At 43.2% G+C, this 12633-nt stretch overlaps 1 protein-coding gene across 1 annotated transcript; it reads left to right on the forward strand.

Annotated features, from left to right (window-relative positions):
- The first annotated feature begins 2876 nt into the window (after positions 1 to 2876).
- On the forward strand, positions 2877 to 6547 carry LOC111221914 (Krueppel-like factor 15). Its single transcript, XM_022745508.1, has 2 exons — positions 2877 to 4000; positions 6348 to 6547. The coding sequence occupies exons 1-2, from the start codon at positions 2877 to 2879 to the stop codon at positions 6514 to 6516; spliced, it is 1293 nt and encodes a 430-aa protein (XP_022601229.1). The 3' UTR covers positions 6517 to 6547.
- Positions 6548 to 12633: the final 6086 nt, after the last annotated feature.

Below are 12633 nucleotides of genomic sequence, written 5' to 3' on the forward strand. Positions count from 1 at the left end.
GTGAAACAATGAAAGTAGGTTTAAAACATTTACAATGTTTTTAAAGATCATTGTTATTGTTATATACTGTATATATATATATGTATGATTGTATGATTAGGCTACATCTTTTCACCAAACTGTTTTGCAAATGATTTTTGTTGGCCCACTTGCAATATCTTCACGGCCCACAGGTTGGGAACCACTGTCCTAAAGGATAAACTTGTTATATATAACAGCAGAACAGATTTTCTCCTCTTTCCTCTTATGAACAACAACAGGTTTTCAGGATGCAGGATGAAGAGCACTGAAGCTGCTCTCATGGAAAGCCTGGGTCTTGCTTATAGTTGTTACAGTAATAGTTGCTGAAATTATTTGGTCCACCCCCTCTGTGTACAACATCAAAGGCCACATTGTATCCTGTTTAAGTCGAGCTATAGGGATCCCTCCATCAACACATGGCAGTCAGAATTTATCGAGCGGCAGCCAATCAGAGCGCTCCTTTTAGGGCGAGCCTCCGCCGCGCTCGGCCAATCAGGAGCGCAGAACAGGACCCGTGCCTCCGAGTTGTGCAGCGATGCTGTCACGTGACGCTAGGAAAAGGAATGCCAACATGGACCCGTGGCAAGGACGGGATGTGAGTGTGCTACGACAATAACACGACGGAGGAAAAAGGAAACACGAAAATATACAAACCCATCGACGGCGCAGCTTTCCCCCACCGAGCTTCCTCCGAACTACTCACGGTAGGTCGAGCCAAATGTCCGGGATTCTCCTGCTCGGTTCATCCGGAGACACGGAGGAGTATTAATAGAACATTTTTGACCCAGTCGAACTTGAGGCTCGTGGATTCCTTTGCAGGCGCAGTTGCACCCAGGCGGATTGCCATGTTGTCGACCGCTCCTCCTTTACATAATGTTTTAGACGCGTTCACGGGCCGATTGTTTCCTCGGGGTGAGTTTTGCTCACCATATGGTTCTGGGCGCGTCAGTGTGATACGTGTTTTTTTTTTTTTTTTTTTTTGGGTTTTTTTTTTTTTTTTTTTTTTTTTTACAGCGCCGTGTTCTTGCCCTGTGTCAAGTCCGAGGCCCTGCTGCAACATGTGCCTGACGGTGTGACAGCAGCAACAAACATCCTTTACATAAGCAAAAGGGGATTATCTCCCCACTGTGAGCGCTGTCTGTTTGGACTCAAATGTAGCATCTGCAGGCTTCATAGAGGACCGAGAAAAACTCCCGGGGGCCCTAGCTAATTTAAGTTTAACTTTTTACATACTAGAAATGTGCGCAGTCAAATATTTATCATATATATGTTTTTCTTATAGCTTTTGCTGCTGCCCCAGGTAAAATACATATTTGTATGATTACAACTCAGACAAGTGCTAATTATTAGTTAAAGAATGTGCAATGTCAACCAAGGCCGGTCTTGTGTTATTACCTTATTTTGGCAGGATCTATATACATGGCTCAGCAGGGGCCCAAGTGCAAACTTTCTTCCAGGGGCCCTCAAACAGGGGTAACCTGTGCATGGCTGGTTGGCCATTAATCTTAAGGTTGGTGTTTAGATCACCAGCTCTTCCTGTTGAAGTGTCCCTGAGCAAGGCACTAAATCCACATTTTCTCCTGATGTGTGCACACTGGCAGATGACTTTAAGTAAAAGATCAAATCTGAAACTTGAGTTCATGGTAGGACTGTGCAATGATTCAAAGTTATCATGTATCAAGATATAGTAGAGGTATGAGCGTATTGTGTTATTCTGAGCATTTATTAGTTATAAGAAAATGAGTTATTTATGGTTTGACATGCGTGAGTCTGAAAACATAACAGTGGAACACAGTTCGTTGTATTGAGCATAAATCTGGTTATTTCGTACATGATTTGTCTTATATTTGTTATATGTAGTAATCTGTGTTGCCAGTATTCAACCATATCACCTAGCACTAGTTAATGCTTTAGAAGTGAATGGAACTTCACTTTACTTTGTCTAAAAGTGGAAAAATGGAAAGGTGTCACAATCTGACAAGTAATAAAATACGATGCAGCAAAATTAAGTTAAAAAAAACAAGGTTAAAAATGAAGTCTCTAAGAACCAGGTGAACCAGTTTCCTGTGGGATAGATTTACTTCTGAAATATATGTAAATTTCAATTCAATTTTATTTGTATAGCACCAAATCACAACATATATTATCTCAAGACCTTACAATATTATAGAGAGAAACGCAACAGCTCCAACTATGAGCAGCATGTGGTGACAGTGGAGAGGAAAATCTCCCTTTAACAGGAAGGACCCTCCAACAGAACCAGACTCAGGGTGGGTCGAGGCAGAAGGCCTACTGAAAGAGGAGGGAGAGAGAGAAGAGAGAGAGACCAGGAACAGCTGTTTGGACTGAAAATAATAATAGTGGTTCCCATAGTTGTAATGGTGTCATCAGTAAGAACAGCAGCAATGATAGCACTACCAATCAATAATAATAATAATAATAATAATGAGTGTTGTAGTGTCAGATCTGGATCCTGCAGCTCCAGAGTCAGAGACACCTGCAGAATGAGGAGAGAGAGAGAGAGACAGAGAGAGAAGCACAAACTACAGGAGAGAGAAAATGCAAAGTTAATGATATGCAGTAATGTCATGTAAATGCATGGAGAGAGAAGGAAGAAGTGCTCAGTGCATCATGGGAGATCCCCAGCAGTAGGCCTGTAGCAGCACAACTAAGGGCTGGTTCAGGGCTCACCTGAGCCAGCTCAAACTACAAGCTCAAAAAAGGAATCTGGGAATTGAGATAACTCATTTCTGCTGGGTAATAAAATCCTGTCTCCATGTTTCCTCTGCAGGTTCTTGTGATTCCTCTCGGTAGAATTTCCTCAACATCCTCTCTCCTGTGTTCAGCCTGGATCAATGGTGTCTCTCAGCAGCAGAACACTGAGTCTGGAGAATGACCTGTTCAGGGACAGCAGCAGCAGCAGCCTCTTCTCCCTCAGCCTGGGAGACGGAGCCTGCAGCGAACGGGGCAGTTTAGCCTCCTGCGACAGCCCCGAGGCAGGGGACTTGGGGGCTATGCACAGCTCCAGCCCCGGAGAGGAGGAGGAGGAGGAGGAGGAGGATGAGGAGGAGGAAGAAGACGAGGACGATGGGGCGCGTCTGCATATTTTTCTAGGAGCAGCAGGAGAAGAGGAGCCTGCGAGTCAGGAGCCAAAGCTGCCAGATTTCCCTTTCCATCCCTCCTCCCCGTTCTCCCCGACCTTGGAGGACATAGAGGAGTTCTTGAGGGAAAAGATGGAACTAGTCAAAGAGGGGCTAGTGGCCCCAAAAGAGGAGGCTTCCCCTCTCCCATGCAGCACCAGTGACTCTCCATCCTCCAGTGCGCCCCAGGCCTCTTCCTCAGACACTTGCAGTGACCCAGGGACTAGTGCTTCCCATTGCTCTTCCAGCCCAAACACCCCCCATAATGAGCAGAACAGTCCCAGCCCAGCTGACCCTTCCCCTTCTGCCCAAGCAACCCCCTCACCATCCACTGTAACCCCCCCAGTGCTCCTGGGCGCTCCGCTGGTTCTCCAGCTCCAGCCGCTCCCTCTGGCCCAGCCTCAGCCCCCGGCAGGCTCTCCTCCTGGGTCACAAAACGGCATTTGGCTCACTCATCTCGTCATGGGGCTCCAGGGTGCTACAGGACAAAATCTCACCCTACTGACCCCCCAGGTGCCCTCCACCTCCACCACATTTTTATCACTAAACAGTGGAGATGCCAAGTCAGCTGACCAGAAGTACGTGAAGATTGCGCCTCTGCCCATCACAATGAGGACTGTAGAGATAACAGGTGTGACTGGGGTCGGGGTCCAGGGCAGCGGTCTGTTGAAGGCCATCGCCCCCCGTGTGACCAGAGTTCCACCTACAGAGAGGGTCCATAAGTGCTCCCACCCAGGCTGTGGGAAGATGTACACCAAAAGCAGCCATCTGAAAGCTCACTTCCGCCGGCACACAGGAGAGAAGCCCTACACGTGCAGCTGGCCTGAGTGTGGCTGGAGGTATGTGACAGAATGTTTAAGAGTTTAAAATCAAGCAGGGGTGGGCGATCCAGCCAAAAGATCAAGATCAATCTTCTTAGGTAGAATCGCTATCCACGATCTGAAACCCAAGTCTGACTCGTCATGCATATGGCTGCCTGAACACAAAGCCTGTCACTTCAACTCAAAGGCCCAACTCACAAATGTCTGCATCCTGTTCCCGCTCTGATTTTATTCTGAAAGTCCTGACTTTGACAGCCCACGGACGGATGGCAACTCCACTGTCTTGGACTGCAGCTGGTGACGGTAGTTCCTGTTGGTACATGTGCGGCTACACTAAGCTCGGCAAGGTTGCAAAGAGGAACAAGGAGTGCCGTCTCCAGCTGCAATTAGCGGGCTAGCTGTTTAATGATGGGCTGGTTAGCTACGACTGAACATGAAAAATGAAATATGTAGATGTAGCACCTTTTTAATGGCACGATCTGTTCAATTCATCTGAAAAGTAGATCACATGGTAAAGTAAGACCGTCCACAATATACGACGGTCAGATCACCCACCTCTAAGGTCAAGATTAAACCAGTGGGTGTCCCCACTGGTTGATGGCAGGGGCTGCCCTCTGAGTTGTTTTGCTTCAGGTACCAGTGAAATGAATGAAACCAGTTTGAGTAACAGATCTATGAGTTTGAAGGCTTATCAGATGCTCAGCGGTTTATAATACAATGAGGAAGTCTAAAAAAAGATCACAGTGACAATCATCTTATTCACTGTCTCAGCGATAGTAATCCAACAGGAATGTGCGCCTACTTGTTTATCCAACTCGGTGCCTTGCTGGATGATGTGACATCGAGTTGCACCAAAACTTGAGCCACGTTCAAACTTCGTGCCAAACGAATGTGTGTTCCTTCTGTGTCGATGGTCTCATCTCAGTGTGGATGAGCCCCAACCCCAACTATTAGTAGTTTAAATTATCTGTTCATTTTCAGTTTCAGTTTATTGTTTAGTCAATCAGATCTTTGAAAAAGGCCTGTCACAGTTTTCCAGCCCATGATAACATCTCCACATTCTGTATTGTGTGTGACAACAGTCAATATTTGTGTTAGAAGAAAGTGCTGTGTGTGTGTGTGTGTGTGTGTGTGTGTGTGTGTGTGTGTGTGTTAGAAGAAAGTGCTGTATGAGTGTGTGTGTGTGTGTTAGAAGAAAATGAGTGTGGTTTATGGTGTAAAACACTTTGAGTGGTGAGTTGACAACACTAGAAAAGGCCATACAAATGCAGTCCATTTACCATTGAACATACCCATCACTTAACATTACCCAGCATAAGAGGGATGAATAATGATAAAAAAAGACAGAAGGTAAAAAGTAGTATTTGATTCATACATTTCAAAACATTTTATTTTGAACTAAACGGTGCAAATTGGAACAGTTTTACCCGAGCAGTCATGTATTTGTTTTGTGAGTAGTGATTTTTAGCCTCCTCAGTCTGTCGTCACCCATCTCCTTCTCTGCCAGTGTCGATCAGTGTGGGTCAGTTCTGTCATTTGTGTAAAAAGCATAGCTCCACAAAGAATCAAAATATAATCAAAATCACAATATGGCCGAGTGCAATATCCAAATCACAGGAGCTGCAGTTTTTTTTTGATAAAAGTAAAGGTGTTGTCTATTGTTAGCACCATAAGCGTTGTGGTGCTACAGAGGCTACAAATCATATTCTCCAGACGTTGTTTGTTTGGCCACTTAAGACCCAACAAAAATCACATCATCATCATTTTTATATTTTTTTCAGTGAAAATGAAAAAAATATTATTCCAACTGAAATCGCAATATCTGCCAAAAGAATCTCAATATGATTTTTTTTTTTTTTTTTTTTGCATATCATGCTGCCCTAGTTCCCAGGCACTTATGAATCATCATCATGGATTTGGTGTCTGGTAGCTGTATTTTACTCATCCATCGGTGCATGCATTGCATTGTAGGACTCTTACTGTACATGCAATGAACACATTTTCCATACAATTGTGGGGCTTCTGTTGGTCTTGTATAGTGCATAAAAATACTATTGCTGCAAGTAAATATATATAGTAAATGAGGCCTGATTCTGCAGTTGTAGTCTAGTAGGGTAAAACATAGTGATTGAAGGGGTCTGCAAAAAGTCTGAGCCCAAGAGCTGTATTCTTTCTGTGGGTATAAAACTCCTGTCTATGCCCATAAACACCAGACTCACCACATGCAGGGGACATGGACTAATTTGGTGCCTGTCTTCTTATCACATAATGGATATATTAGCTAGTGGGCTAATTTGAAAAACTTGAAGCATATCATAGTAACTGTGCTCCTCAAACGTCCTTACATCTGCTCTTGTGTCACCAGGTTCTCCCGATCAGACGAACTGTCCCGCCACCGCCGCTCTCACTCCGGCATCAAGCCCTACGAGTGCTCGCTGTGTGAAAAGAAGTTTGCCCGCAGTGACCACTTATCCAAACACACGAAAGTCCACCGCAGCTCCAGGCCCAGCAGGATTATCAGGGCTACCGTGTGACACCTTCAGCTGGCATAAATCCTGCCCTGCACCCTCCCTCCCACGCACCCACCCACCCTGCCTACCTGCCTGCCTGCCTGCCTGCCTGCCTGCCTGGCTGGGCTGGCTTTGTCCAGGGTGGGGTCCGGGTCTCCCTCAGGACTTTTGGTGCTTCACGATCAGAACTTTCAGAAAAAAAATCTTGAGAGCTGACTGCTGTTTCACCCTCATGGTTTCCTTATTTTCTCTCCTCCCTGCTGTTTACTTTTCACTGTTCCATCTGAGCAGCTTGTCTTATACTGAGCTAACAGCCACCTCAGGAAAAACTCAGCTGAAAGTGGATTTCCTGGCTTACACACACACACACACACACACACACACACACACACACACACACACACATACATTTACACATAAAACAAAACGCATAACAGGAGACAGTCTCACAGAGATGCAACCACTGCTTGCGCTGCTGCTCCTGTTACCAAGCTACCAGGTGCTGTTGAAAAGTAGGTGGTGTTGGGCAGGTTACAGTAATGGGAGTGGGAGCGTTTGTAATTATATTATTATCTCCTTTCTACTTTTGCATTCGCCCGTCTTTCTCAAAGCCAAAACTTCAGGGTCCACACGGATAAAGCTTCCCAAGGTTTTTTGTACATTGTTAAAGTGTTAAATTTTTACCCCTTCGGCGTCACATACATGCCATGCGATCTAATCATAAGGCTTGCGATGGACACGATTCACATGGAGGAGCGTGACAGCCGTCTCCGTGGGGTGACATTCTGGTGAAAGCAGCAGAAGTCGTCTCCAAGCACTTGGATTTTCAGAGTTGTGCTTCACTCTGAATGAACGGTATGACTCTGCTGGGACATTGATTCAGTCATACTAAACTTGTGGCTTTGTTTCACAATTCAGCCGAGCTGAGAAATTCTCCCTAAGCCTCTGTTATATTATGATCCAAACCTGGCCTTTATCACATTCGTCCAGCCGTAATCCTCCCTGTTTTGACTCGTATGCCTTTCTGTCAGCCCCAGTATGCCCTAATCTCTATCGATGCCTTTTGTCCATATCACGAAACCTCACTTGATCCTGCTGTTGTACTGTTATCATATGACTGCTCTTATTTAACTGTGATTCTGAGCGGGGGGGTTGCCAAACCAGAAATCCCTGTTCTGTCTCTGTGAGAGCATGAAAACGACACCCTCGGTGCATGACAGTTTATAAGCTGTTTGTTCTCTGAAATTCTCTTGAAAATCATTTGCAGCCGACTTCAGTGGCCTAGAAAATGACTCGTACTTAGGCTCAATGGTTCAAAAGTGCTCAGTGGTTCAAAAGTGCTGCTCTTTCTTATTTACAGTAGCAGTTACTGTAAACATTTTTTTTTTCTGTTGGTTATAGCAACAGGAAAAGCTAATACTTTAAACAGCTGGAAAGGCAGCTAACATCTATTCAATCTTCTGTATTAGCATACTCAATATAATGTGTACTGAACATAAAGGACAAAGATAACACATGTACAGCTTGTAGCCTTTATATATAGATGTTTTTTTTTTTTTTTTTATCAAAGAGGATTTTCAATCAGTGCATTAAGCTATTCAGTCGTGTTTCTGGAGAGATTTTTTTTGGTCTGTTATGTGAGTTTGATTGTAGCGTGATCAATCTGTGGAATGTCAGACTGATTATGGTCTGGGATTTGGAGTCCCACTCTACCCGTTCACAAACCATTAAGCTGAATCTGCTGGTCTCAAGTGCACTTGTGTTTGTGGAAAGTGAGAAACAGTTATTGTGCTCTTATGGCAGTTCCATAAAAATGTATCAGAACTGTAAAATGACCCCCCCCCCCACACACACACACAAAAAAAGAAAAGAAAAAAAAAGCATATTTTTGAGGGAAGGTTAAACTGCACTCTGCTGTGCAGTCGCTATTATCATTTGATCTCAACACTTTGGTGCTTGTTAACCTACCAGTGCTTCACACGAAGAGACTCTATAACTGAACGCTTCACATAACTGGATTGTTCTCTGTTGAACCAGCGGACACTTACTACCACAAACTGTAGGCTACTGGCAATCTTAACTTAGCTCAAGCAACATTGGTGCTTTTGGATGAACTAAGAAAGTAGAGCACTTTTGCATGTAGCAGTGCACAGTCATTTACATAGCAATCACCCTCATATCTTTATCTCGTAGCATTATGGATACACTAGGTTTTATTCCTTAAAAAACACCCATGCTTAGTAATGTAGAAACCCGTTCAAAGCAGACAGACGGGCAGACGTGTTTATCTGTCTGAACCAGCGCGGTCTTTGTGTCTGAGCCTCCCCAGGCTGCTTGTACTGACCTACATCCAGACCTGTATTCCCTAATCATCATCCTGTTCTCTCTGTTTCTCTCTCAGCCCTGCCCGTGTATCTGGTTGGAAGCAGGCTGTATTTCCTTTTTCTTTTTTTTTTCTTTTTTTTTTTTTTTGAATACCAGAAATGCTATTTTCCTATTTGCAAAAATAAAAAAAACAAACAAAAATGAAAATGTTGAATCCTTTTGCTTTGTCGTAATTTGAATAATGCTTATTGGAAATCTGTTGTTCACACACAGGGCAACATTAGCATGTGTAATGGGGTTACAGTCCTAGCTGTAAGAAGTTGTTCATACAGAGACTGCTCCCACTGGTCTACAGAACCTTTTAGCATCTTCTAGCTTGTTTTGGTTTTCCAGCCGCAATTTAACTGTTGTACTTCACTCTCATCACTGTTTCACCCCACTCTAAGATTCTCCTTTTAGAAGCCTTTTTCGATAATGGTTTTGGTTTCATGGCTGGGCATTTACCGTAACTGTTTCGGTTCAGTGTCACCATCAACCATGTTTCCTAATAGACATGCGTGCCCAACACCACACGACCGACTAAGTTAGTAGCAAGCTGGAGAACATAGTGGGGCATTTAGCAGGTAAAGAACCAGATGTTTTTCTCTGGAATTTGTAAAGAACAAAACAGATGTAGGCTAAAAGGAGAGTATTTGGACTTGGTGAGCATTGGACTTAGCTGTCCAGAATCACAACTCCAAATACTAATACTAATTAAGCTCTGTCTCACCTGGATGTGCAAATACTGTTTGCTAACATGTTAAAGTGATAGTTGGGGTTATTTGACGTGGGGTTGTGTAAAGGTAGTCATGCATAATCAGTGTATTCCCTGCAGTAGATTCGGACCAGCGCGCTGCCAGTTAGGAGAGCACCGGCACATTAGCTTTCAATATCCACTCAAGGTGCTGTATTGACGGGAAGATAAAGCACTGGAAATATTTTAAATGAAGCGTACATTTCAACTGATATTGGATTGTTTTGTTGGGCATTTTTGAGTAGGTAAGTGTAGGTAATACACTGAATATGCATGACTACCTCACACAACACCATGTCAAAAAACCCTAACTATCACTTTAATGTTTGTTTTCAGTTTGTTGCACTGCCATTAAGTGGCCAAATAGCATTTAATGCAGCTTGAAGTACAATTCTGAGGTACTTTATACTTCAATACCATCAAAAAGATTGCACTGTTTACTCCACCACATTTATTTGACCATGCTTACTAGTTAATTTGTTGATTAATTTGACTAGTAAGTTTTATTTTTTTCCCCCACAGGCTAAAGCCTTACACAGTTTGTATGGCTATCATGTTAGCTATTTACACATTCAGCTGATGTAGAGCAATATTAACATTTATTTGGAGAAATGTTTCTGGTGACCTGACAAATGCAAATCCAATAATCTTTCTCCCCTTTTAGCTAGTTTTGGTTGCAGTTACTGTGAAGTACAAGTGGTCTTTGGTCACTAAATACTCTGCTATGTTCCTCAGCTATAGTGCTAACGTTCACTGCTGTGTGGTGTTTGGCAGGTAGCATAGCAGAACTTGGTTGCAGAGAACAGAGGCCTGCTGCTGCACCAATGAGCTAAAAGAGGCTAAAAAAAAAAAAACTCCTTAGACCTGAGGGGAACTGCAGAGTCAAGTGAGTCAAGGAACCTCTTTCACATTACATGTAGTCATTTGACCTGTTGTCCATATAGAAATGATTAGTGCAGGTTTGTGATTTAAAAGCCCTTTAATGAGTCTATAAAATCCTCTTTAAAATGCTGTTCACACATACTTGCATTGGGAACACTCGTTCAAAAATCTAATATATAGCAGCATAAATGTATGTTATACAGCTACAATCACTATTTTAGGCACCAAAGCTTTAATACAAACAGTAGTTAGCTTTGTTGTCACGGCAGACAAAGTTACCAGCCTGCTCTTTTGCTCTTCATTGTTTCTGTAGTCACTGCCTCTCTACTAATTTGCCCAGTGACTGTCTCACTGAAATGACACCAATCTGAATTTCCTGCGGCGCTGAACGACGGCAGCGATTACAGCACAGAGTGGGTGGCAGGATAACCACATCAAGGCCGCTCCAGTGAGCCTCTGGATAAAAACATGCTGCAGGCTTTCCAATAGTGATCTGACTGCTGCAGTATGGTGTAATATCTCTTAGTTTAATACTCAAGAAAGTGGAGAGGAAGCTGCAGCTCTATCGTCATGCATGTCAGGCTGGAATTTCTGGCTGTTGATGCTTTCTCGTTATGTTTGGCTGGGAGGGAGCACCCAGAGGAAACCGGGACCAGCTTCAAAGCAGAAGTCTGCGTCGCCTCCTTTCCTGCTCTGCTCTTTTACACTGTCGCTAATCTTGAATGAAGCCGTTTTTTAAAAAGCTGCTCATCTGATTCCAGTCGTGGTGTTTTGATTCATAAACTGTGGCTGAGGCGGGCGTCTCGGAAGGAAACAGGCCAGACAAGTCGGACAGAGGGAAGAAGGGGGTTTCCTTTTAGAAATGAAATGTGGCCACAGGCTGTAATGTAATAAGAGCAGCTGACCAACAGTTGTGACCAGAGGTTACTGTAGGACAGAGCACTGTGCTGTCTTTAAAAAGGAACAATACTGGCTTTAAATAGCTATAGATTAATGCTAATCAGTAACTGTGACAAGAACATCTTCCTTCTAAAGCTAACGACCAGATAAGAATGTTTTTTTTATCCTATTTTAATTTATTGCTTGAAGCAATTATAATTAATAAGAAGCTTATTTTGACAAGATGTTTTCTCCCTCCCTCAAATTTATTCCTTCTTTCCCTCTTTCCTTTCTTTCCTTCTCTGGCCTAGTTGAAAAATGAATTCATATAAGGATGAGAGAAGCAGCCTGAGAAAAGTTTAAAGCTGCACTGATCAGATTTTTTTTTATATTAATAATGGATTAAAACACTGTGTAATTTGAAAAAATTGCTTGTAGTGATGAACCCACAGAGAAGTATCACTCTGCAGTTCCTCTCAGCTCTAGAGACGTTAAAAAGGAGGAGACACACCACTTAAAGAATCCTGAATAGAATAGTCCGTAACAGATTGTATGGACTGTATGACACACACGACATCCGATACAAGTCCCGCCCCACCGCCAAACAGCCAATTGTCTGCTTTAAAACAGCCGATATCAAGCCAGCTATGTTGTTGCACTGATGCAAGTGCACAGCTGTGAAATCTTGTGTATGCAGAGCAAGTATAACCTGTGGAAAGGAAGCATTTTAAACCTTTTTTGATTTTTGATTTGACTAGTGATTCTATACATTCAGTTTTTACGTCCCATTCACCATTCAAAGTGCAGTTCAGGCTCTTTCTCCATTCGTTTAGATAGGGGCCTGGTAATGCTGGTCAAACCTGCCAGGGGGGCGTTGCCAAGATGGCTGCAGAGTGGCAAGACTTTGACTCTATTAAGCAGTTTCTGCATCTTTGACTCAATGATAAACTCACTATATACACCTGCCCAACACCCAAACAACAGACACACACAGGTCACCAGGTTAGCTCCAAATAAATGCTAATCTTGCGCCAAGTCTGGTGTAAGGCTGCAACTAATGATTGTTTTCATTGTCGATTAATCTGAAGACTTTTTTTTCTGATTGATCAATGAAATATTTTTCTCTATGAAATGTCAGAAAATGGTGAAAATGCCCATTACAACTTCCCACAGCCCAAGGTGATGTCCCACATGCCTTGTTTAGTTCAGTCAACAGTCCATGACACGAAGATATTAAGTTTATTAATCAATATAATGAAATC

This window comes from Seriola dumerili, unplaced genomic scaffold (assembly GCF_002260705.1).
Source record: "Seriola dumerili isolate Sdu_G_001 unplaced genomic scaffold, Sdu_1.0 BDQW01000088.1, whole genome shotgun sequence".
NCBI classification, from domain to species: domain Eukaryota; kingdom Metazoa; phylum Chordata; class Actinopteri; order Carangiformes; family Carangidae; genus Seriola; species Seriola dumerili.